This window comes from Lithobates pipiens, unplaced genomic scaffold (genome assembly GCF_037356315.1).
Source record: "Lithobates pipiens isolate NorthernLeopardFrog02 unplaced genomic scaffold, aLitPip1_a1.2 Scaffold_25, whole genome shotgun sequence".
Taxonomy (NCBI): domain Eukaryota; kingdom Metazoa; phylum Chordata; class Amphibia; order Anura; family Ranidae; genus Lithobates; species Lithobates pipiens.
In genome coordinates, this window is record NW_027507787.1 from 3,537,147 (window position 1) to 3,562,350 (window position 25,204).

The following is a 25,204-nucleotide window of genomic DNA, read 5'->3' on the forward strand; positions in this document are numbered from 1 at the left end:
ACAGCATTAAACTCACCCATTAACAATTTAGCAGGCGAGTTTGAGGTTACCTTCTCTCATACCGTATGCAAAAGCGAGTAAGAAAAGGGGAAGGAATGTAAATGGCCACTAGTATATAAAACTAATGCCAGAAATTCAAGACCACCATTACATATTTCCCCTGAGGATCTGTTTGCACAGCCTCTGCAGTGCACAGAAGGGACTTACTAATAAGGACATTAACTCCTCTGGAGAACGTGGAGTAAGTAGCATGAAAATATTCATGGATCCAGGGTTTCTTTAATGCTTCAGGAGACATCTAATGGGCAGCGAACTCCTAGCAAAACAATATGGGGGGCATAAGGTTTTTAGATACTGAAACAAGAGCGCCCTTTTAAATTTAGAGTTCAGGCATGAATTCTAGCAGATGCAACGCCATGGCACCACGTAGCTCAGAACAGTGTCGTACAGGACGGCGCTAGAAAAGGATGGGAGGAATCCAAATAAAAGCAAAACAAACACAAGCAGCCAAACTATATAGGAAGTATAACCCAGGTGCAATTGCGCATAACCTGCCCATTCCAGACTTGACTCAAAATGGGGAGGCAAACTGATAAGGCTTCGACTCTAAACCGAAAATGAAAAACAAAACCGGTCACAAAGCTGCTCCGTTTTCTGTGGGGGGCGGCCAGGGAGGAAGGCCAGTAAACCCCGTAGTACCTGAGCAATAGAAATAACCTGTTGGGGGGGGGGGGGGGGGGGGGAGTCAAAAAACAAGGGGACACTAACAGCAGACCGCGAAAGAGGGCACGGGAAGAGGGCATGGAACTCCAAGGGGCAGCTGCAGGGATGACATAAGGCCACCACAGAAATTGGCAAAGGATATACTGAACAAAGAACTTGAGATGCAACTTGGATGGCAAAGCCCCAAGGACGGTGCAACAGGGAAGTCAGAGGGTATCGAACCAAGTAGAGGCCGCCTCCAGTGTGTTAAAGAAGCAGGTCCTCTCTCCATTGATGCAAAGTTTGCTGAGGAACAGAAGATTATATTTGAGGCATTTGCCACAAGGCTTTTGCGGACATACACGAACGAGCGTCAGCGTTGCTGGACTTCAGGTGAATAATCTGGAAATCTCATTGTCAAAAGGCCAGATCATGCTTTTTACAGGCACGAGCAAGCAGCATGTCTTTGTCCCAATAGTTGAATAGCTTTAGGAGGAAAGGATGCAGAGGAGGCCCAGGGATCAATCAGTGAAGTAGGAGGCACTCTGCGCGCTTGTTCCACAACGAAGGTAGGCGGAAGATTTAAGGCCCAGAAGTGTAGATAATAACTGCTCCACAAAGTCAGCAGGCCTCGGCCTTCTCCAGCAAGCCCAGAATCTGCATGTTATTATGGTGGAGGCAATTTTCAGTGTCAATGTCCTCATCTTGTAAGGCCTTCACCTGTCTCTTGGGGGGCATTTCCCTGGAGTCTGTATGGATGATGTCCTCTGCCTGCCTCAGACAGATAACGGAACTTTTCCATATCATGGCGGATCAGACTTAGGTCGATGGAAGGGAAGTTGATCTTCTAGCAGAAGCAACTTACCCCTTCCTATGTTATGTATATGAGGGGAGAGGATGTTGTTCTGTAGTCCTGTTCTAGAGTGACAACGCCTTTCCATAGATACAGTAGAGAGTGTTGTGACCATAGGACTGGATCGCCAGGAGAAGATAAAATCCTTGCAATAAGAAAAAAAATTAAGCTTACCATATCTAAACGACTGCTAACCATCAATGTATATAAAATGTTTTTCTTGGGTTTAGTAATGCTTTAGGAAAGAGCATAACATTAGCTGTGCTACTCACTATATGAGCCATGATGCTGAGCTTGTGCAGGGATGGTTGTCGATTAAACAGAACAATATCTCCATCTATGAGATGCCTCTCCACGATGTCTCCATACCGCAACTCCTGAGCTATCTTCTCTCGGTTACCATATTTCAGAAATCTACACAAAGATCTTAAACCTTTAGAAACCATTAAATTCAAAACACATACCTATAGAGAGGAGGGAGACTTCTTGCACTTGCAAAATATTTATCTAAATAAATAAGCTTCTGTTTCTTTACAAATACCCTGTAATTTGTATTACTACTATCTCTGCATTGATCTTTTCAAGTAAATGAGGAGAAATACATCAGTATGCATCTACAGTGAAATGTTATTTTTATTTTTTTTAATATGAATATAGACCAGAACATGTTTTTTTTTAAGATAACCTCACATATATGCAGGTACAAGGAGTGTCTTTACAATTGCATTTATGGGTACCCTTGTAAAAATGATGGCAATATGAGAAGTTTGGAGAACAGAAAAAAAATAAAAAACACATTGTAGAAATCTGTACTAAAAGTTTATTTACAAAAAATAACTGTATACTGCTGTAGATAGAGGAGGTGGAAATGTGATACTATATAATCAACAGATCAGGAGATAATCTGAACACAGGCAAAAAGGTATGAGGCTAACCTTTTCATTTGGGTATGTCTCTGTTGAATAAAGTTGGCTCCTGGGTGAACATCTGGTCCATTCTGGACAAGTTTCCGCATAAAATGGACATTTGCGCTATTAACCTGCACAAAAAAATAAAAATGGATAAAAATGTAGCATAGAGCAATATGTAAAGCTTACTGTATACTCAAGTGGTTATATAGTCCAATATTTTTTTACCCTAATGCCTTTATTGCATTAAGGTAAAAAAATGTCCTACTACCTCTGTAGAAATTATACAGAACACTAAAGATTTAGCGGAAAGATGCAAATTCATCAATGTGTTTTTTTGGTATCCCGGGGCAGAGTAACGACCATTTAAAGATGCAAGCAGCCATATAGAGTTGCCTGCTCTAGGTAGCAGTCAAGGAGTTGCTGTGAGAGTATAAGAACCCCCTCCCCCCAATACTCTTTGCCAGTTTTGGTCTTAAAGGGAACTGGTGAAAGTGATTTTCAAATAAATAACTGCATAATTACCTTTTCAGGAAACGTCAAAATCTTTGCCACATGAACAGGAACTGCCACCTCATCTATACGCAGATTTGGGTCTGGAGAAATGACAGTACGACCAGAGAAATCCACTCTTTTGCCAGAAAGGTTTCCTCTAAATCGACCTGCAACAAAAACATGCAAGTTAACCAAAACACAAGTAACAGCTTATTTAAAGTGGTTGTAAACCCTTACAAGACACTTTGACCTACAGGTAAGCCTAGATTAAGGCTTACCTGTAGGTCCAAGAAATATCTCCTAAACCTATACGGTTTAGGAGATATTTGCCGAAAGGCATGTGCCGTAGACAGCGGCGCGCAGGCGCACTGATCACGGCATCGTCAACAGCGAATATGCCGCACGTGGCGGCTCCCGTGCGCATGCGCGGGAGTGACGTCATCGCGGCTTCGCCGAATGACAGCAGCGGAGCAGCGAGACCCACCGAGAAGATGGATGCACCGGACTACAGGGGACAGCGGTGACATCACTGGCTCCTGTGTTAGGTAAGTGACACATAATGGACTACTATGCGATGCATAGTAGTCCATTATGCTTTACCTTTGCAAGGAATGAAAGAGGAAGTAAACTCATCAGGGTTTACTTTCTCTTTAATTAAGACACTTTTAAATGTAATTCAGTAAAGGCCCCTGCAAGCACAGTACTTTGTTTCGTATCAGCGAACAAGAACCAGGCACTAGCGAAGACAAAAAAAGGTAGTCTGTTATAAGGAATAAACTTGGTCAACTGCAATTAAAGTTTAAAAAACCAAGGATTCACCCTGGGACTTTAAATGAAGTGGGTACTGTTTCCGCCAGTAAACATAACAGTAGTCTTTATACTGCAATTAAAGTTGGCCAAAGTTAGCTCAAAAATTGGCCGGTTCAGAAGGGAATGATCAAATTGTGATCCATCCATGGCTGTTCCACTTCACTGCAATTCAATCTATTGATCGTCTTCTCAGGAACAAGCTTGTTGATCAGTGTATTCCGACAGTGGAGGACTACCCACTGTCAGAATACAATAGCACAGCGGGGACGATTCCTTTATGTACCTTGCTTGTGTAGATGAGGGAATTAGTTCCGTTTTTTTTCCCGATCAACCCGCTGTCTGACTGAAAAAAACTGGCCCATGTACGCCCAGCTTAACTGGTTCCCGACCAGCGCACGCCGATGTACGTCGGCAGAATGGCACAGGCAGGCATATTGGCGTACAGGTACGTCCAATCTTCAATGCCGCCCTGCCATCGCGCGCGCCGCCGGCCGGGACCCCCGTGAGTCCGGTCGCGGGTATACCTGCGATCGTCTCACGGGACGGCTGAATGGAGAAGTGCCGTTGTAAACAGCATTTCTCCATTCTGCCTAGCAACTAGTGACGCTGATCTCTGCTCCATGTGATTGGAGCAGGGATCAGTGTTCACTAAATGAAAGCCCAACCCCCCACAGTTAGTAACACATCCTTAGGAACACTTAACCCCTACACTGCCACCCACGGGTTAACCCCTTCACTGCCAGTGCCATTTACACAGGAATCACTGCATTTATATAGCAGTGATTGCTGTATAACCGACAATGGTCCCAAAAATGTCTGATGTGTCCGCCATGTCGTCGCAGTCACAATAAAAAAAAAAAAAAAAAAAAAAAAAAAAAAAAAAAACGCTGATCACCGCCATTACTAGTAAAAAAAAAAAAAATTAATAAAAATGCCATAAAACTATCCCTATTTTGTAAACGCTATAACTTTTGCGCAAACCAATCAATAATCGCTTATTGCGATTTTTTTTACCAAAAATATGTAGAAGAGTACGTATCGGCCTAAACTGAGGGAAAAAAATAGTTTTTTTTAAAATATATTTTTGGGGGATATTTATTATAACAAAAAGTAAAAAATGTGTTTTTTTTCAAACTTGACGCTCTATTTTTGTTTATAGCGTAAAAAATAAAAACGGCAGGGGTGATCAAATACCACCAAAAGAAAGCTCTATTTGTGGGGGAAAAAAAAGGACATCAATTTTGTTTGGGAGGCATGTCGCACGACCACGCAATTGTCAGTTAAAACGACGCAGTGCCGAATCGCAAAAAGTGGTCTGGTCTTTGACCAGCAAAATGGTCCGGTCTGAAAGTGGTTAAACACGTATCAGAAAATTGGGCGTTTCAGCAGTCCCCCTGTCAGAATACAAAACAGCAGGAGAGATCCCTGCATCAACACAAGCGATGTGGATGCAGGGATCTCTCCTGGTCTGTGATTCTGTCATTCAACCTGAGAAAAAAATTGCGGTGTATACCCTGCATTTGTCTGTAAACCCTGCAGATACTGAAATCTGTGCTAAATTGCGCAAATAAAGACTTGAGTTCCTAAAGTCAAGCTATGCCCTACTCACTTTTGTTGATCATAATGATGGACAAAATTGTTAATACGGGGTGTGGGAGGAAGCAGGTCAGTTTAAACTCAGGAACAGGTAAGTATTTGCATAACTGAGCTTGTTAAAGATTCAGGAGCAAGTGTGTCTTACCTTGTTTTCCCTTTAGCCTTTGAACAAAGCCACGTGTCCATTTTTTGGGAGCCATATTCATGGGAATTCCAGATAGTTCACTATTGATGTATAAAGCACACTGAAGCTGTAGGAAATCCCAGTCTTCAATAATCATCTGGGTTTTCGCTCCTGAGATTCTGTGCTAAAAGCCAAAGGAAATTCCATTACACGGCATTACTTAACATTACTTAATACTTTCCAGGTAAGAAAACTTGCCAGGTTAATGCTTCTTTACAATGTAAAAAAATAATCCTTCACTCTAACACTTTCGAGCATGTAGTATTTTATGAAACTATACATTCAACATATGAAACCAACCTAAAAAGATAGGAAGTTTCTTTCTAAACTTTAATTACTCTTTTTGACAAGGTTAATTTAATCAGAAAGTAAAAATTTGTGTACATGAACAGGGTTACCTTCTTGATGACATCATTTAAGAATATGATTTCTGTCAACTTCATTGTGAGATCATCTTCATTAGTTCCAGATTTCAGATCACTGATAACAGAGGGACGAATGCAGAGTGGGGGAACCAGAAGCCTTGTGAGAATAAGGTCACATGGTTTTCCAGCTTCGGGGTTCATTAGTAACAGAGGAACGTCTTCATCTGGGATACGTCTCAGAACATGAAGCACCACAAGTGGGTTTAGATTTTCCTGCATGAATTAAAAGCTGTTAGGGCTCAGCAATACAATACTAGATTTCAGTAAACTTGTCTTTCTATATCTCCGAGATAAAGAAATGCAAGACACCATAATAAAGCATCTTCAGACATCCAGATGCAAAACTATGCCTTCACATGTACATTTACCCGCATACACCAGACTCAGTGGATTCTTGCGGATGAAACGACAGGTGCATATGAATAGCAGTGGCCTTTGTACAAATTAATAAAAGACTGGCAGCAGTTGTAGCTGCTCGCAGGTAGCGTCACATCAAGTGGTTACCTGCTATTAGGGACAGATGAGTGTGTCCAAGCCTGAACAGAGATGTGTCACTAATAGCAGAAATCCTGATATCTATCTGGTGATATTAAAGTGCTTTGTGCAAAACAAAGCCGATGTAATAATATCATAAACAGGAATATAAGATGTGCAAGTCTCCTTCTGATACAGTGCTAGATATTGCTACATATATCTCAAAGTGCTCATGTGCAAAGTATGTGGAAGAAAACCCCCAAAAAACTAGAGAGTATAATAGATTATATATATATATATATATATATATATATATATATATATATATATATATATATATATATATATATATATATATATATATATATATATATATATATATATATATTTAAGGTTGAGTGGCCGCTGCCATTTTCATGCACTGGTTATTCTAGACAACAGAATCAGCTGATTTTTACTGCATGAATCCAGCATTTGCAGGGTAAATGACCTCATGATGAAGGCCCAACGTTTTTAAAAAGCTTAAAAACACACTTACCTGTGCGCGCGCGAGCAATGCTTCTACTTCCTTGTTGTGCTCTATTGCTGTATCAAAGGACTGTAGGAACTGGGACACCAGAGGGTCTATTACTTTTTTGGTGGTCTTGTATTTTTCGTGGATAATTTTAAGTAAGCCACACTTCTTTACTGGCCCTGAAATTGTAAAAGGATTATGGTTTCCAATTTAAAAGGAAACATAAAAAAGGTTTGGGGGTGAATTTATTTAGGTTTTTAAGAATTTTTTTTTATGACATTGTACATGATGATATATTTATACAGTCTTTGTTCTAAAAATTAACCATAAATGACAAAGGATTCCCAAAGCACCACAGATTTTATAAAGAGACAGCAAAATACAATGCTGCCTGTTTTCAAGCTAGCTTTAATTGAAACCTGAGACATGGCCATCTAATAAAAGTAATCTTTATACACCAGTCCATGACTAGGTCTTCCATTGCAAGGATGAGCTCAGGCGTGTTTGCATACTCCATGTGCAGAGCCCGCCAGGAAGTCGGTGCAGCGCTGTGCTAATCACAGGCAGTGAGACATTGCCCTGATGCAGAGATCGGGCAATGTCTCACTGCCTGTGATTAGCACAGCACTGTGTTTACTTCCTGGTGGGCTCTGCACATGGAGTATGCAAACACGCCTGAGCTCATCCTCATTCCTCTGCAACCTACTGCTTATAAACACAAACTGCCAAACCTCTCTCTTTCCTCCACCCATCAATCTGTTCTCACTTTACATGCCCATGATCAGCTATTGCTCTGCCTCTATCCCCCCAGTGACAATCATCCCCAATGTCTCTCGGTCATATTCAGTCCCACCCGACCCCTGTAGCCCAGGCAATATGATCAGTTTACAAACCTTATCTTCCCATTATCTAGTTCTAGGCAGATGGGCCAAATGACTAAAAAGTACATGTCTATATTGTTTAATGTGTTCTGAATCACTTAGCAGTCATAAACCATTCAGCCCTAGTTAACCCATTCATGCACAGGCACACATTTGCCAGTTTAATACTTAAAAATAAAAAAACACCTAAAATAAAATGGGACCATAAAAATGGAAAAGATCTATAATTCTGTACCATTAAAGGCACCACAAAACAGGCAAATTGTCTTCTTGCGACATTTTTCTGAAATTTTTTTCTTTAAGCCCCTCTTCTGCAGGTAAGTGAGGCCTGGCTTCTTTAGGTAGTCCAAAAACTGTTTTCTCTCTTCTGTAGTCAGCATGATGTGGGAGCAAGTTTTACAGATCATCTAAAAAGGAAAGCCAAACATGATGAGTTACTAATCACATTGTCATTGTATGAAAACTTTAACTACAAGACCTGGATTTGTAAAATATTACATTTGCTTGATTTTTTTTAAATCTAGCGCCTCATCTAGTTAACTTGTTTTTGAATATGGCTTTTATCCATTTCCCGATTTCACTACTTGGCTACTCTGCCGTCCAAACAAAAAGTAACAAAGAAAGATCAGGTGAAGAAATTGTACTTAAAAAGTTGGGGTTTGTTTTTTTTCAGATTCATACTTACCAGATGCTGAGCCTGCCCCCCCCCCCCCCCCCCCCCCCGCCTCTCGAGGGATCAAACCCTGCCGATTGCTCGTTTCTTAGAGCTCTCTGAGCAGAGAGCTGGTGACTTACGGTCACTGGCTCTCTGTTCTGCCCCACCCCCCCCCACTTTCACTGGAGCGCTGGGCTGCCCAGACGCCTGGAATAGCATCCAACACAGCCTCTCAGGGAGCCGCTGAGAGACTGAGCCAGGTGCCGTTCCAGGCATCTGGGCAGATCCCAACCATATGGTTGCAATCTTGTCTGAGCCTCGACTGGCTCTGTGACATCAGCAGACAGTGGGCTTCAGTACAACACATTTCAACAAGATCCGCAGGTACGTTTGCTACATGCTGAAAAATAGGATTTTTGTAACAGCTTACCTGTAAAAGCCCTTTCTTGGAGCAAATCATGGGACACAGAGCCACATTTACTGACTGGGTTATATAGGCACCTTTAGGTGATGGACACTGGCACACCCTAGACAGGAAGTTTAGCTCCCTACATAACTCCTCCCCTTACTGGGAGTACCTCAGTTTTGTAGCAAAGCAATACACTTGTAACCAGAAAGGGGTTACAGAGGGGAGGGACCTCTTTGTCCTGTGATGTACTCCAGGAAAAGGATTTTACAGGTAAGCTGTTATAAAAATCCTATTTTCTTTTTTGTACATCAGGGGACACAGAGCCACAGTATTTACTGAATGGGATGTCCTAGAGCAATGCTATCTGAGGGGAGGGAGAAACAAACAAAAAGTATGGTGCAATGAGACCCGATAACCTATACCTCTGCGTGCAGCACACTGCGCCCAAAGGCAATAACCTCATGCCTTCTCACATCCACCTGATAGAATCTGGTGAATGTATGGACCGATGACCAAGTTGCAGATTTGAGCCATGAAGGCCTGGTGATGCACTGCCCATGAAGCACTAACAGCACTGGTGGAGTGCGCTTTGATTTGAAAAGGTGGAACTTTCCTCTTCAAAACCATAAGCTTGAATATTTACTTGCCGAATCCACTTATCAATAGTAGATTTCGACGCTGCCTGTCCTTTTCTAGGACCTTCAGGCAACACAAACAAAACATCCTTTTTCCGAACATGAACAGTGCCTACAAATAGATTTTGACCACTCTCACTACAACCAGAGAATGTAGTGGCTTTTCTTCCATAGAACAGGGTTCTGGGGGGGAAAAAAATAAATAAATAAATAAATGAAAAAAGGTAAAACAATATCCTGGTTTAGATGATAACACCTTCGGTAGAAAGCTAGATTGATGACACAATACTACTATAGCCTTATGAATTATTAAATATGGCTCTTTACAAGAAAGAGCCACCAATTCTGATACCCTTCTTGCAGAAGAAATGGCTACCAGAAAAACTAGGTTCCTTGTCAAAAAGGACCAAGGGAATATGTCGTATTGGCTCAAAAGGCTCTTTCTCAAGGGTTCAGGGGTGACCTAACCAGTGGATTAAGCCGCGTTAACCCCTGTATAAAGCTTCGGACCAAAGCATGCGAAGCAAGCGGACGTTGAAACAATACAGATTAGGCCAAGACCTGGCTTTTGATAGTACCCAAGGCCAGCTTCATCTAACCCCATTTGCAGAAAAGCAAGGATTCTACCTATGACATACTTCCTGGGATGCCAACCCCTGGATTCACACCCGGAAACATATGCCTTCCAGACTCTATAATAAAATGACTCTGGAAGCTGGCTTCCTTGCATTAAGGTAGATATCAATGAACCTAAAAGCCAGCGATTCTTCAGAATGTGTCTTTCAATAGCCAAACTGTTAAATTTGGCATTTGTAAGGTAGGTTGGAACACCGGTCCCTGCGATAGCAGGTCTGGATGTGGTGGTAGAGTCCATGGGGCCCCTAATGCCAACTTTATTATTTCTGCATACCAAGATCTTCTGGGGCCACCAGAAGCACCGACTTGTTTTCCTGCTTGATCATGCGAAGAAGTCATGGTAGCAGCAGAATAGGAGGGAATGCATAAAAACAGTGAGAACTGATCCCACAGGGTCACCAACTCATCTGTCCCGCATGCAAGTGGATCCCTTGTTCTTAACACAAATTTGTCGATCTTGTTGTTGAACCTGGACGCAAACAGATCTACGTCCGGTATCCCCCATCTTTGGCATAAAACCAGGAAGATGTCGGGGTGAAGAGACAGTTCCCCCGGGAACAACTGCTGGTGACTTTAGTCGTCCGCCTGCTGGTTCTCTATCCCTGGAATGAAGAATGGCGATATGCACGGCACATGCTTTTATGCCCAACCTCTCCCTGGGCTGCACGACTTCTGGTGCCGCCTTGGTGATTGATATGAGCCACTGCTGTGGCATTGTCTGATTGGATCCTGACAGGACAATGCTGCAACCTGAATGTCCAGGCCTTTGGGGCTAGGTACGCTGCCCAAATCTCTAGAAGGTTGATGGTCCAAAACCAAGAGGTTTTGGACCATTTTTCCTTGGACGGTTGTCTCTTCCAGAACTGCTCCCCAACCCGAAAGGCTGGCATCCGTTACCACCTTCCAGGTAACTGGTAAGGAGGATTTCCCTTTCCGCAAATTCTCGGGTATCAACCACCAACTGAGGCTCTGATGAACTACTGACGCCAAACGCATTGGAAAATCTAGCACCTGGACTTTCTTGTTCCAGGCAGACAGGATACCATTTTGCAGCAGTCTCGAATGAAACTGAGCAAAGGGAACCGCTTCAAATGAAGCCACCATCTTTCCCAACAACCTCATACAAAAAGGCAAATAGAAGGACCCTTCTTCACCCCGACTACCTGTACCAGCTCCTTTATGGCGCTGATTTTTGCCTGGGGTAAAAACATCCTCTTCTGGGTTGTATCTATAACCAGACCCAAGTACTCTAGTTTTCTTACTGGTTTTAAAGAAGATTTCTCTAGGTTTCTCTAGGTTGAGGACCAAACCTAGGTATTCCAGGTAGTTGTGGTGACCAAGCTTTGGTCTAAGCGGGCTACCGACTGGTCTATTAAAAGCAGGTTGTCTAGGTAAGCTATAATATTTATACCCTGGGCCTTTAATCTGGCCAAAGGAGGGGCCAGGACATTTGTAAACACCCGAGGTGCAGTAGCTAGACCAAAAAGGTAGAGCTACAAAACTGAAAATTACATTTTTCCAATTTGAAACGCAGATATTTCGGATGACTGGGGAAAATACAATGTACATGCAGGTATGCATCCTTGATGTCAATTGATGCCAAAAGTTCTCCTTGTAGGATGGAGACTACCGATCCGATTATTCCATGCAAAAATATTGAATTTTCAGGAACCGGTTTAGTTCTTTGAGATCTAGAATGGGTCTGACATCTCCATTTGGTTTTGGTACTGTGAAAAGGTTTGAATTAAACCCCAACCCCTGCTCTTCCTTGTGAACCCCCATGATCACTTTGTCAAAAGTCGGTCCAACACTTGAAGAAGAGACTTCTTTTTCTCTGTGTCTTTGGGGACATTTGATCTGAGGAAACGGGAATTCTCGGAACTCTAGTTTGTAACCTTTGTGAGTTATTGTGGAGACCACCCATCTGTCCTGAAAATCCTCCTGCCAGACCTTTGAGAACTGTAGCCGTCTTCCCCCCACAACGAGCGGGGGCGCCCCTTCATAAAGGGGCTTTCGCTTTCTGTCTTGTAGATTTTCTCCCCCAAGACCTCTTTTGTCCCTGGGGTTGACTGAGTTTTACCTCTTGAACCTGGCGGTGGAGGCCATCGCGACTGCCTGGAGGCCGATGCCCTTGGCACTGGAGAAAGAGCCAGTTTAAATAAGGGACGTTTACTCCTTTTAACTGGCAAAAGGGTACTTTTCCCACTTGAAATCTTTTGGATATAATTGTCCAAATCCTCCCCAAACACTGTGAAAGAGAAAACCAGCCAGGAGCCTTTTGCATGGTGCTTCGGCTGACCAATTTTTCAACCATAAGATTCTACGCATATGCACCAACACAAGAGTAAGGCGAGAGCTCTTAAGGATAGAATTTGATTGCGTCAACTGCAAAACACAAAGCTGCTGGCAGCTCGGCTAACTCCTGGGCCTCTTGTTCAGGGAAAACCTTGAGCAACTGTTTCAAGTGGTCTCTCAAGGGTTGACATACAGTAACCCAATTGCCGCCGCTGCAGTTTGAGCTACTGAACCTGCCAAGGAAAACATTTTTTTTTTTTTTTTTAATAGGAATTCCAACTTTTTATCAGTTGGATCCCTAAGTATTTGAGCGTTGTCAACGGGACAAGTCAAACCTTTATTATTTACAGAGGACATAGCAGCGTCAATTGCTGGTATACCCAACATCTCTGTAAATTTTTTCTCCATTAAAGTGTTGAAAACTTTTTAAACAGGAAAAAATGCTTATCTGGGTGATCCCACTCAGAATAAACAGGAAAAGCATGCACAGCTTGTGGAGGCTTCAGTGAACCCAAAGAAGAAGTGGGCTTTTCAACCGAATGGAGTGGACCATTTCAGTAAGAGAATGCACCAGCAATTTCTCAGCCTGTGAAGCTGGTGAGGGTCCTTCCCCACTTGATTCCTCAGAACAGAAGTCATCAGTCTCTTCCCGATCCCCTGAGGGGAATTCATCTCCCCTTCCCCAGAGTTCCTTTGTTTGAGGGTCCTGGGTAGTAGAAGGGGACCTAATGCTTTTTCTACCACTTTGTGAAGATGCAATTAAGGCCGTTAATCTTTCCTCCAATCCACTCATGGCTGAGGAAAAAACCTCCTGAGATATAGCTATAGATATATACACACACACACACACACATATATATACATATACATATATAATACATACATATACATAACAGAGGCAGCCCTTAACCCAGATGGCTCACTCTGACCAGCCTCCCTGGGTCTTTCGGGGGGGGGGGGGGCGTTGCATGGGGGGTCCTCAGAGCCTGAGAGAGATCCCTTTGAGCCCCTATTTTTTTGGGGTATTTGTACCTCCCCTTCTGCCCATAGTGCACAAAATGCAGAGGTACTACCAGAGATGCACCCACTGCTGAGCAAAATAGGTCAGCAACTGCCGCTGCCATCAAGGCTCAGTCTGATGCCAAGTAAATGTGCCTGGGAATGCCTGTGTCACCCACACTCACATGCCATCCATCTGCTCTGTGTCCCTCCTTTAGCTGTGTGCAGCTGCAAAAAAAGTGCACCTTTATAGCTATGCATAGCCCGCGTTGTGGGCGTTGAACTGCGGTGACTCTGCGCTGATGCTCTGTCCACCCCCCTCCTCCGACCATCCCTTCTGCCCCCCGGTCTTTTAAAAAAAAAAAAAAAAAAAAAAAAAAAAAGACTGCATTTCTGCGTGAGCGGGGGGCTCCGATCCAACTGGATCGCATGTGAGGGGGGGGGGGGGGGGGGGGGGGGGGGGTGCTGGGGTGGAGGAGAGAGGGCAGGTGGATGGAGAGCCACTGTAATTGTAGCAGCAGCGGTGCGGCATAGCGCAGACTGACTCATGGCCTCTAGCCTGGAAGGAAGCGGGGGGGAGAACAGTCCTGAAAAGAGAAAACCCCCTTTCCCTCATCCTACCTGGAGCTTGGAGGAAGCGTGCAGCTTGTGACACAGAGCAAGTCTGACAAGCATGGAACAGGTATGTGCTCTTGACAGCCCCCAGTGGCGACTTTAGGCATAGCAATGTTTACTTAAAGGCGAAAACCCATAAGAAAAATTCCTTAGGAACCTCCCTTACCTTATCCGGCTTCAGGGTTCTGTGGTAAACCAAACAGACCCAATCTTCACCCCTCACGGTGGGCTCTGTTAAAAAAAAAACCTTCAGGAACCAGGGCCCCTTGTTATCGGGTGATCCACACTCCTGGACCTGTAAAGCACCCCGCCAGGTAAATATGGCTGAAAAAAACAAAAACAAACACTGGATCCCAGGGTCCAGCACTCCTTTGGACACAGGGCCTGAGTACTATTCGATTCGGCTTGGAAAAGACTTTCTCTGAATGGATCCGGTTGCATGGCCTGCCCCAGCAAAGATTTCTCCAGCAGAGCTCAGCACATCTTTACTCATGACCAACCCTTAAAACACTGACGGAAAAAAACTGGAGGTACTCCCAGTAAGGGGAGGGGGATAGATAGAGATATATACATATATATACACACACATATACATTCACACACACACACACACACACACGTGTCCCTCCCAGTATAGATGACACATTCCTCCCCTCTCACATGGAGACACTGCCCCACCTCCGGTGTCTCGGGTTCTCTCACCACTTCATGTTGAGAGCAGCTCCTTCTCTGTGTGCCGGGTGGTATGGGGTGGAGTCTCAGTCTGGACCCACCACATGTGACTCGGCCAACTCCTCAGAATGGAGCTTAGGGCACCCCAAAGTCGGGAGATGGATGCACGCGTGTGCAGAGCACAACCTTCAGTCACAACAGCACTGGAAAGTGGCCCAGCGAGGGCTTGCCATGCCTGCGCTCTACGACGGGTCTATCAGAAGGCTGCTGGGTGGGGGGGGAGGAGCCGAAAGCAGCGCAGGCGCGTTGCTGGCGGGACGTCAGCTGGGTGGAGAATGCGAGCAGGCATAGCTGTATGCTCATGGACGTGGCGCATGCATAGGACACAGGAGGATACACAGGATTCTAATGGACCAGCGGCTGGGAAGGTGCAGACTAGGGGTGCAACAGATCAAAAAACTCATGGATCGGATCGTTCCTCGGATCAGAGTAGGTCAAATCATCAGTGATATGCTATGTTTTTATGCTTGTAATCAGCTGCATTTTATTGGGGGAGAATTTTTATTTAAACAAACAATGTGGCTGTGCCGAGCAAGTGGAAAGGCTTAGATAGATAGTAGTTATTATCTAATCCTAATAGATAGTAGTTAGTTATTAGGTTAGATTAGCTAATATATGTAGTGGTACCTGCATAAAAGAAGTTTTGAATGAGGGCAGGCAAGGCATCCAGCGTGACTCCTCCAGAATTCACTTGGGCTGACACAGGCTGAACAACTTGCGCTGGGGTGACGTCAGCGGGCAGCTCGCCGCCGCCGGGTGTACCAAGATAGCAACCAGCTCCGGAGCTAGGCCGAAGCCTTTCCTAAGGCTGCGGCCATGGATCGCTCCGCAGATCGAATGGTGTGGACCAACTAATCGATAATGAAAATCGTCGACAACGATTTTCATTATCGATAATATCGTTTAATCGTTTCAGTCCTAAAGCAATACACTAATATTTTGTTTTAGAGTTTAGCTTGAACTTGGAGGTGGAAAAACCCCCCAGGTCTGCTCATTACTAATGCAACACCCCTTGAGTGAAAAAAAAAAAAAAAAAAAAAAAATTAAAAAATATCTGAATTCAAGAATTAAAACCATTAAAAGCCAAAACATTACAAGAAGAAAAAATACGTTCATACCCAAGGCTTCTGGGGGCTCCTTAAACCACTAAATTTGGTCTGAAGATCCTGAGAAAAAAAATGGTGTCCAAAATGTGTAGGAATGGCTTCTACACAGTATTCTCATGGTATTTGGAATCCTTACCATTCCCCAGATCACTTGAGAAGCTGGGATGTGAAGTGAGTTTTTTTTCATAGTTTCTTCTATTTCATTTGTTTCTAATGATTAACTTTTTTTTTTTAAATAAATAATAAACCAGAAAATAAAATGCAATTAATTAGAAAAGTCTCACCTGTAAAATTCCAATGACGGCTTTAAAGTATCCTACATGGAAGCAAGGTAACTCCAAATCTAAGTAACCATAGTGACCCAAACAATCTGCCAAGTTTTTCCCACAAGTCTGGCAAGGTCGGTCCTTCTCACTTGTACCCTAAATAAATATACAAAATTAAAAATCAGAAGTTTATTTTATATATCTGTTTAGCTTTAAAGCTGAGCTCCTGGCAGACACAGGTGAAATACATATGGGAGGGCTGTTTTACCCATCAAAAGATAGGCTTTAATTCCCGATCTTTACACAGCCCCATCACACAGTCAGCCTAGAAATTTGACTTCTCGCTACTGCAGATATGTAATTCAACTAGGTCTGGATCTTGTCCCTGTCCCTCACCTGTGATTGGACAATAAAAAGGAGAAGAAGCAGATTGAAGAGGTCATCTCTATCAGGCTCGGTTCACACCTAATGTCGATGCGGCTCCCAGCAGAGGTCCTGTGCATCTTGGTTGACCATTTCAGGTCCGATTTCAGACAGAATTTTGGGCTGAATTCGTACCTGAAACTAACCAAAAGATCCACAGGACTCATTGAAGGTATGTGAGCCGGCTCCATAGAGAGCTGGTCACATTCTCCTGCTATTGCGAATTGGATATGGGTGTTCCGTATCCGATACGCAATAGTGTGAACCAGGCCATATGCCGCGTACACACGACCAGACTTTCCAGCAGAAAAGTTCAGACAGAATCAATTCATCGGATATTCCGATTGTGTGGGCTTTCCCAGACTTTTCCAAAAAAGTCTGACGGACCTAGAAATAGAACATGTTTTAAATCTTTCCGACAGAATCAATTCCTATTGGGAAAACCATTAGTCTGTATACTAGTCCGACGGAACAAATACAACGCAAGGGCAGCTATTGGCTACTGAACTTCCTTTTCTAGTCCCATCGTACGTCATCACGTTCAAAACGAACAGACTTTGGTGTATAGGCAAGTCCGTTCAGTTGGAAAGACCGCCAGAGTTTATTCTGACGGAAAGTCTGGTCGTGTGTAAGTGGCATCACCCTTCTTGTCAGCATGTTTTTGGTTAGCATATGAACACTGCAGCATAACGGATTGGTTGCTTGTGTTGCTTTTGCCTCTCCCAGTCTGAGCCGTGCAGTCAAGAGAGTGCAAATGCTGATACCAAGCCAAATTCAGGTACTAAGACTAGTTTTAAAAAATATATATTTACTGATTTTTTTACTTAACACATACCTGCGTGAATGTATGTTTAATTAGATCTACCAGGAGTTCAGATTTTAATAGCGTTCACAAGGACAACAAAATAATTATGTCAATTTTCTAAACCGAGCACAGATCTCATCCTGTTAAAACGAGATATTGCTAATTTGTATACATCTACATGATGAGGGAATCCCTGCAAGTAGAAAATCTTTACATAAAATCAGGTAAATATAATGATAAATTAATTTTGTGATCGAATTGTTAAGATTAATGTTATAGAACAGCTACTTTATCTTTGGTAACAATTTTTAAGGCATTATGACGGGCCGCCATGGGGAGACACCCTATGCTAATATTTTATGAACATGGTAGAAGTTACACAATCTATGAACATCCCTTGCTCAAAATAGGTTGTAGTGAAGTCTATGGCTTTAATTCATACACAAAACAATATATTTGCTGAAATTATGAAGTTTTTCATGAGTCCAGGTTTAAAATTCAATATGGAATATAGTCTAGAAAGTATACACTTTTAGTACAGCAGGATATCAGTACATGGGGACAGATTGGTAAGCAACCTGTTCCACAAACTAACGGAAATCAATTTCTAGATTGAAAGAATTTCTATTCTCCCACATAGGCTAGTATTCCCGCTATCACTTTCAAAGTGCTTACCAAGACTGCTCTTGAGAAAGCCTGGATGTGACGAAATGTGTTGTGCTGTAGTGGCAAATTTACATCATCACAAACAGGAATTGCACTTGGAAGTGTGGTGTACAGTAGGGCTGCAACAATTATTTTCATAATCGATTAGTTGGTTGAATATAGTTTTGATTAACTGGATAATAACCATAAAAATTTTTATTTATTTTTTTAAAACCCAATTTATTCTTAAATATACTCAGATCCCAATTTTCTGTTAAAAAAAAATATACTCAGATCCTGATCTTCACTGTACAGAGTCTTTAAAAAGTGATTTCTATTTTTTTTTTAAACAAACAGGTTATACTTACCTGCTCTGTGTAATGGTTTTGCACAGAGCAGGCCTGATTCTCCTCTTCTGGGGTCCCTCACTGATGCTTCTGGCTCCTCCTGCCTTCAAAGTGCCCCAATAGCAAGCTGCAAAGTATAGTATAGAGTGCCCCTATAGCAAGGCAAAAAAAAAAAAAAAAAAAAAACTTCTGACTTCACTTCCTGCCCAGGACTACATGTCCCATGAGGCATTGCTCCTCACACATTCACATGTTCTCAGGCACCCGATATGTAAACAAATAATGCATTCTGTATGCAGGCCAACTAATCAGCTGGACGAATAATAGATTACGAAAATAGTTGAGAACTATTTTCATAATCGATAAGCTGTCAATCGATTTGTTGTTTCGGCCCTAGTGTACAGAGACCCAGACAGGCTAAGTGAATGTTCCATTGGGCTGGATGAGCACTCAAAACATGTGAGTTTTATATAATTATAATTAGCGCTACGAAAGTCTCCTTCTAGTTCAGTGGTTCTCAAACTGGGGGTCAAATGACGATTTGCCAGGGGTCCCCAAATGCTGGGCTGGTCCTGGACACCACGGCCGCCCAGCTGGGCTGTTCCTGGGGCAACCCATTCAGTTTACGGCATGGGGGGGGGGGGGGGGGGGGGGGGTTGGGGGGCAGACTAGAGGTCAGCTGACTGGTGATGAATGTGAATCTCCTGATTTCTGCATTTGGTGTCACTGCTGCGAGACACCAGAGCTGGAGACACAGTGACTAACACTACTTGTGATTAGAGTTGGCACTAAAAGTCTCCACAACAGTTCTCAGATCAGCAGATGACCTTAATCAAGAGCACTCAAGTTGTCTGATCAGAACTCCTCCCAGCACTGCCACTAGTCTCATTCCCCCCACCAAAAGGAATAAAAATAGAGAATACATGGAGGGGAGAGGAAAAGAGGGGGAGGAACAAAGAAAATGGGAGAGAAAGAACAAGAATAACGGCTAGAGAGAGGGATGGGGGTTAGGCTAGAGAGTAAAGAGAACAAAGAGAAAGAGTAGTACATCCTAAAATGTACCATAAGAGGTTTTAATACTGTACAAGTGGAAGGGATGAAGGGAGCACAAATTACTTATCTTGCCTTGGGTGCTGACAATCCAGGCTATGAAAATAATTTTAGTGTTAGGGGTCCCCACAACTTGGGAAATTTTATCAAGGGGTCATGGCATTATAATAATTTATGCACAGGAATTGACAAGTTTTGGAACAAGAAGTAGGCAATCTGAAGTATCATCTACTGTGGAAATATCCATAAATGGTTTTGACCTGCTTTTTGATTTAAAGTTCTAATTTTAACAAAAAATAATAAATGCAATTTTAAAAAAATTTTCCAGGTAAAAATAAAAATAAAATTGTGTATTTATAGCAGATCGCTGGTGCCATGCCGGTCTCCTGCAGACCTGTCAGTGTATCTGCGTGCACATACATCATATAGGCAAGCAGATACAATCTGACAGGAAGACTCAATGAACTACCACAACACCGTGGAAGTTTATTGAAAACTTGTAATTTTCCATTCACAGAGGACTGTGAATGAGTGACAAGGCCGGGTGGGCCACGTTTACCGTGACAGCTAGTGTGTGAGGGGGGAAAAGATCCTCACTAGCTGTCAGAGTGGGGGATCGGGGGGCCAATCTATTTGCAACATTTACACCCTGAATATGAGTGTAACATGTTACAAAAAGTGAACTTATCCTTTAAGGGATTAATCGCTCTTGGTGAGTTCAGCCCCAAAAGGGGTATAGTGTGCAGATGGAAGTCACCAATGTTTACATAATATTCATCTGCTGCACCCTATATGGACTTGTCACTTCATAATATTTTGCACTAATGAATTTTACACTTTGCATTTTCCAAAATGCCTTGGCCATGTGTTTTGGGTCATTGTCATGCTGGAATACCCATACAAAAATTTATGAAGAGACGAGAAGAAAACTGGTCAGGGAGGCTGCCAAAAGGCTGAAAAACAACATTAAAGGAGGTGCAGGAATATCTGGAACGTACTGGCTGTGTAGTACATGTGACAAGAAGCTCCCGTATTCTTTATATGTCTGGGCTATAGGGTAGAGTGGCAAGACATTCTTAAGAATGTGCAATCTCCAGATGTTGGGGGGCGTGACAGGATGTGCAGAGTGGAGTGAGTGAGTGCGTGAAGACGCTGTGTGTGTCTCCCTCCCTGGCCCCCATGGCGAAAGCGCAGTGTGCTTAAAAATTACGGCCGGGTGCAGCAAGAGAAGGGTCGGAGCTGAGCAGCTTGGCAGCATAGCAGGACGCTGGACGGGAGGAGGAGCGACGGCTTTGCATCACCTTGGTGTGTGGAGATCTCGGAGATGCTCGCTGACCCCCGCTGATTTCAGCTGATTTCCGGGTTCCGTATCCTGACGGCTGCAGAGAAGGACGAGCCCACGAATACTCCCGACCAATGCCGAACCCCTCGGACCGAGAGACGCCGCTCACAGTATCGAGTAGTTACGAACGCTCCCCCGCTCCCCGGTAAGCCGCGACAGGAGGAAGGAGGTAAGCGGCGGGATTGTGGGGGAGGAAGAAACCGGCTGACTGAGGGGCACTGCAAGCAGAGGCTTGGTGGAGCAAGTAGGGATACAGTGAAGCCCGTGGGCCGGTAACAGTTAAATAGGCACCGAAGGGGGTAAGAAAGTCCTGTATCCCCCTGTTAGTTTTTTTTTTTCTCGCTCTCCTCTTCTCCCTCTGGATGTTTGGATGCCCGGACTCTACCGCCCTGTGTGTGAGGCTGTTATAGGAGAAAAAAAAAGGGGAAACAAACCCCCGAACATTTTGTAAGCAGTGTTCAGGAAAATCAGACTTTGGGAACCTGTGTTCTGTGGACTGACTGTGAGTCCAGCTCAGTACTGCGCTAATGTAACAACTGAACTATATGTATTAATTGAAGGACGGTGTCTGGGTATTAACGGGCTGAACGGTACACGAGCTGATGTGAGCAAAATAAATGTGTGTGGTGTTTTGAAGCCTAGAAAAATCAAGAAAACAGGAAGAGTCTGTGATACCTGAAATGTACATTGGGATACGGCTTTTACCGCATTTAAAGTTTATTGTTTGGTGGGCGGCAGGGTTAAAATCCTTTTAAACTGTGCTATACCCAGGATTGTTCTGAAGGAAGCGGCGAGAAAGGGAAAGTAATATGCAGCACCTGCGCTCAGCAAAAGAAAGGGGGGAAAAAAGTTCGCAACAGTCCGCCATAGCAGCCAAATTAGAACAATATGCTCATAACCCGGCACAGTCTTCTCAGACTCCTGCAAAAAAAGGACAGTCAAAGGTGCAGCAAGGTGTAATGACCGAAAGGAAAAGTATGGGACAGTCAAACATTAATATTAATACGCAGGCTGGAGCAGGGGCAAAATCCTCAGTAAATAAAAATGCGGATGCAGGGGAACAGCATACAGAAACTATAACAGGCGACTCCCCCTTGATAGAAAAAGAGCCAACTATAAAGGACGTGTTATTGGCCGTAAATGCATGTAACATCTCTCTGAAAGAACTTTGTAAACAAATGAAGGGAGTGAAGGAGGATCTACTAGTGGTAAGGCAAGACCTACAGAAAGTGGTGGAAAGAACGACAGAACTCGAGACGAGGACTAGTAGATTAGAAGATGATACAACCTTCTTAATTAAAGAAGTAGAAGGCTTGAAGGAGCAGTTTAGTAGTTATAGAACAAGAATGGATGAAATGGAAAACAGGCTCCGGAGGGACAATGTGCGAATAGTGGGACTTCCTGAAAAAAGCGAGGGTGTAAACCCTGCTGAATTTATGGAGCATCTTTTGGTTGATCTGTTCGGAAGGGAGGCTTTTTCGACAACATTTTCTATAGAGAGGGCACATAGGGTACCCTTTAGAGCCCCACCTGAGGGGGGGCGCCCTAGGCCATTACTGATGAAATTACTCAATTATAAAGATAAAGTGGTGTTATTACGGAAAGCAAGGGAAATGGGGAATGTATTGTATAGGGGTGTTAGAATTTCATTATACTCTGATTTTTCCCCAGAACTCCAGAGAAAAAGGGCAGAGTTCTTTCAGGTGAAACGCAAGCTACAGAAGCTTAGTGTGTCATATGCTCTTCTTTATCCGGCAAAGTTACGGATTAATGCTCTAGGACATACTCAGGTTTTCTGCTCCCCAATGGAAGTGGAAAAATGGATAGAAGAAAAGAAAGAAAAATTTTAGTCACTGGGGACCGTGGTCAGGAGGGTGCTGGGAAGATAGGAAGAGTTGGGGGGGGTATAGTATGCATGGTTCTTTTTTTTTTTGTGTGAAAGGGGGGGGGGGGGTGGGAGGGAGGCAACACACAGCGAGGGTAACAGGTGTGGGTGGTGAATAGGTTGTGAAGAGAGTGGTATATGGTCACTAATAGCCCCTTGGGTAACACCTGGGAAGGTGGGGGAGGGGGTAGAATGGGAGGGGAGGGAAGAAAAGGGGGGAGGTTGAGGGTGGGAAAAAAATATATGTTTGCACTAGAAGAAGTTCAGGAGATAATCCAAATAAAGAAAGGATACAAAGTTAGGGGTGGTAAAATATGGGGTGGTAAAAAACAAGGAAAATCTGTTGGTTTCACGGGGAAAAATGGTAACAAACAATTATATAGTATAATTCACGTTAAGAGACACATAATATATGAAATAATGATGATGTTTGGGAAATTTATTGTTATACGGTGGTTTAATAATAGGGGAGGTTGGTATAATTTAATTAAAAGGGTGGGAGTGGATCCTAGCAGTGTTTTCATAAGACTGTTCATCTTATCCTCTCTCCATCCTGCTTCACTTCCCTTTCTCATCTATTGGTGTTAATGCAGGATGGAAAAATTAAGGTAGGCTCCTGGAATGTGAGGGGCCTGGGGACGCAGGTGAAACAAAAAGCGGTGCTTTCAAGGTTGGAGGGATATGGAGCAGGGTTGTTATGTCTGCAGGAGACTCATTTAAATAGAGATACAATATACCGGTTGCAGAGTAGAAAATACCAATCTCAATACCATTCTGTTTACTCGACATATAGTAGAGGGGTGAGTGTCCTGGTAAGAACGGGGGTGAATTTTGTATGTAAGCGGGTTAGCCTGGATGAAAAGGGTAGATACATTTTCTTACACTGTTTAATTGAAAATAGAGAATGCATGTTGGCAAATATTTATATTCCTCCACCATTCAAAATGGAAGTGCTTTTTAAATTACAGGACTTCCTAGTTGGGATAGATGGTGTTCCTATAATAATAGCAGGGGATTTCAATACGGTTTTAGATATTAAAGTTGATAGATTCCCAGAAAAAAAACTGGTGGAATCGGTCGGGCAGGGGAGAATGGGTCAGTACCTGGAAGAGGTAGGACTGCTGGACTTATGGAGAACCGGGAATCCAGGAGTCCGGCAGTATAGTTGTCACTCGGTAGCGCATTCTACATTATCCAGGATTGATATGATACTGGGGAATGACCTTGCCCTACAAATGGTGGAAAAGATTGAATACCAGCCCAGGGGGATTTCAGATCATTCTCCAGTGATAGTAGTATTGAAAATGAGAGAACGAAGGGTACAGAGGGCGTGGAAATTGAACCCGCTCTGGTTGGAACTAATAAAAAAAGAGACGGAAGAACGCCCTGAGAGAATCCAGTGGGAGCTAAAAGAATTTCTAAAAAATAATCGGGGTACAGTAAGGTCAGGGATCCTATGGGATACTCTGAAAGCTTACCTGAGGGGTCTGCTGATCCAATCAATAGCAAAAATAAATAGAAAATCCAAGGAGCAGGAGGTAAGAATAGGTAGAGAAGTGCTGGAGGCTGAAAGAGATTTTATTAGTGACCCCATCCAGGGTAAGAAAAAAATCTGGTTAGACAAACAAGAAGAATTTAGGTTAATAACCCTGAAGAAAGTGGAGATACAACATCAGTTACATCGGCAAGTCTCCTTTGCTGAAGGGGAAAGTATGGGAAAAATGTTAGCACAACTGGTGAAGAACAACATGGGCCCCTCCTCAATCCCGGCGATTAGGACAACTGAGGGAGAAGTTATAACGGAAACTGGGAATATATGTCAAGTATTTGGAGGATATTATAAAAAACTTTATACTGCACAAAAAGTGGGGATGGATGAGCAGATGGAAACATTTTTAGGCCACCTAGAGGTACCATGTCTGACACAAGAAGAAAGAGAAGAACTGGAAGCCCCTATAACTCTGAAGGAACTTCAGGAAGCAGTTGCGAGTATGCCAAATCAGAAATCGCCTGGGCCAGATGGGCTACCGATTGAAGTTTATAAAAACTATGGCGAGATACTGCTTCCCGAGCTTCTGGAGATGTTAAGAGGAGCATATGGGGAGGGTAAACTGCCACCATCAATGATGGAGGCAGTTATAATCTTGCTGTACAAAGAAGGAAAGGACTCACTAGATGTAGCAGCATATAGACCAATCTCTCTCTTGTGCACTGATACAAAGATACTGGCCAAGGTTTTAGCGATTAGGCTTAATCGAGTTATAGCAAGATTAGTCCATACGGACCAAACAGGGTTCATTGCCAATAGGTCAACTAGTATAAATATTAGAAGAGCGTTCTTGAATCTTCAGATCCCAACGGATAATGATACCCCGGGGGCAGTTGTGGCATTGGACGTAATGAAAGCATTCGATAGTGTAGAATGGGGATATATATGGAAAGTCTTGGAGAAATTTGGCCTGGGTCCTTTTTTTATAGGATGGATTAGGATGCTATACGATAAACCTAGCGCTAGAT

General features: G+C 43.3%; 1 protein-coding gene across 2 annotated transcripts in view; it reads right to left on the reverse strand.

The window, feature by feature from the left end:
* The window catches only part of POLR3A (RNA polymerase III subunit A), a 113,915-nt gene that overhangs the window by 76,674 nt on the left and 12,037 nt on the right, over positions 1–25,204 (reverse strand). For both annotated transcript variants that reach the window (XM_077453972.1, XM_077453971.1), the window contains exons 3-10: positions 16,209–16,346; positions 8,078–8,249; positions 6,986–7,140; positions 5,947–6,186; positions 5,510–5,672; positions 2,989–3,125; positions 2,491–2,594; positions 1,828–1,969 (exon numbers count right to left, since the gene is read on the reverse strand). In XM_077453972.1, coding sequence (XP_077310098.1) covers positions 1,828–1,969; positions 2,491–2,594; positions 2,989–3,125; positions 5,510–5,672; positions 5,947–6,186; positions 6,986–7,140; positions 8,078–8,249; positions 16,209–16,346 — 1,251 coding nt within the window. The remainder of the gene's footprint in view (positions 1–1,827; positions 1,970–2,490; positions 2,595–2,988; positions 3,126–5,509; positions 5,673–5,946; positions 6,187–6,985; positions 7,141–8,077; positions 8,250–16,208; positions 16,347–25,204) is intronic.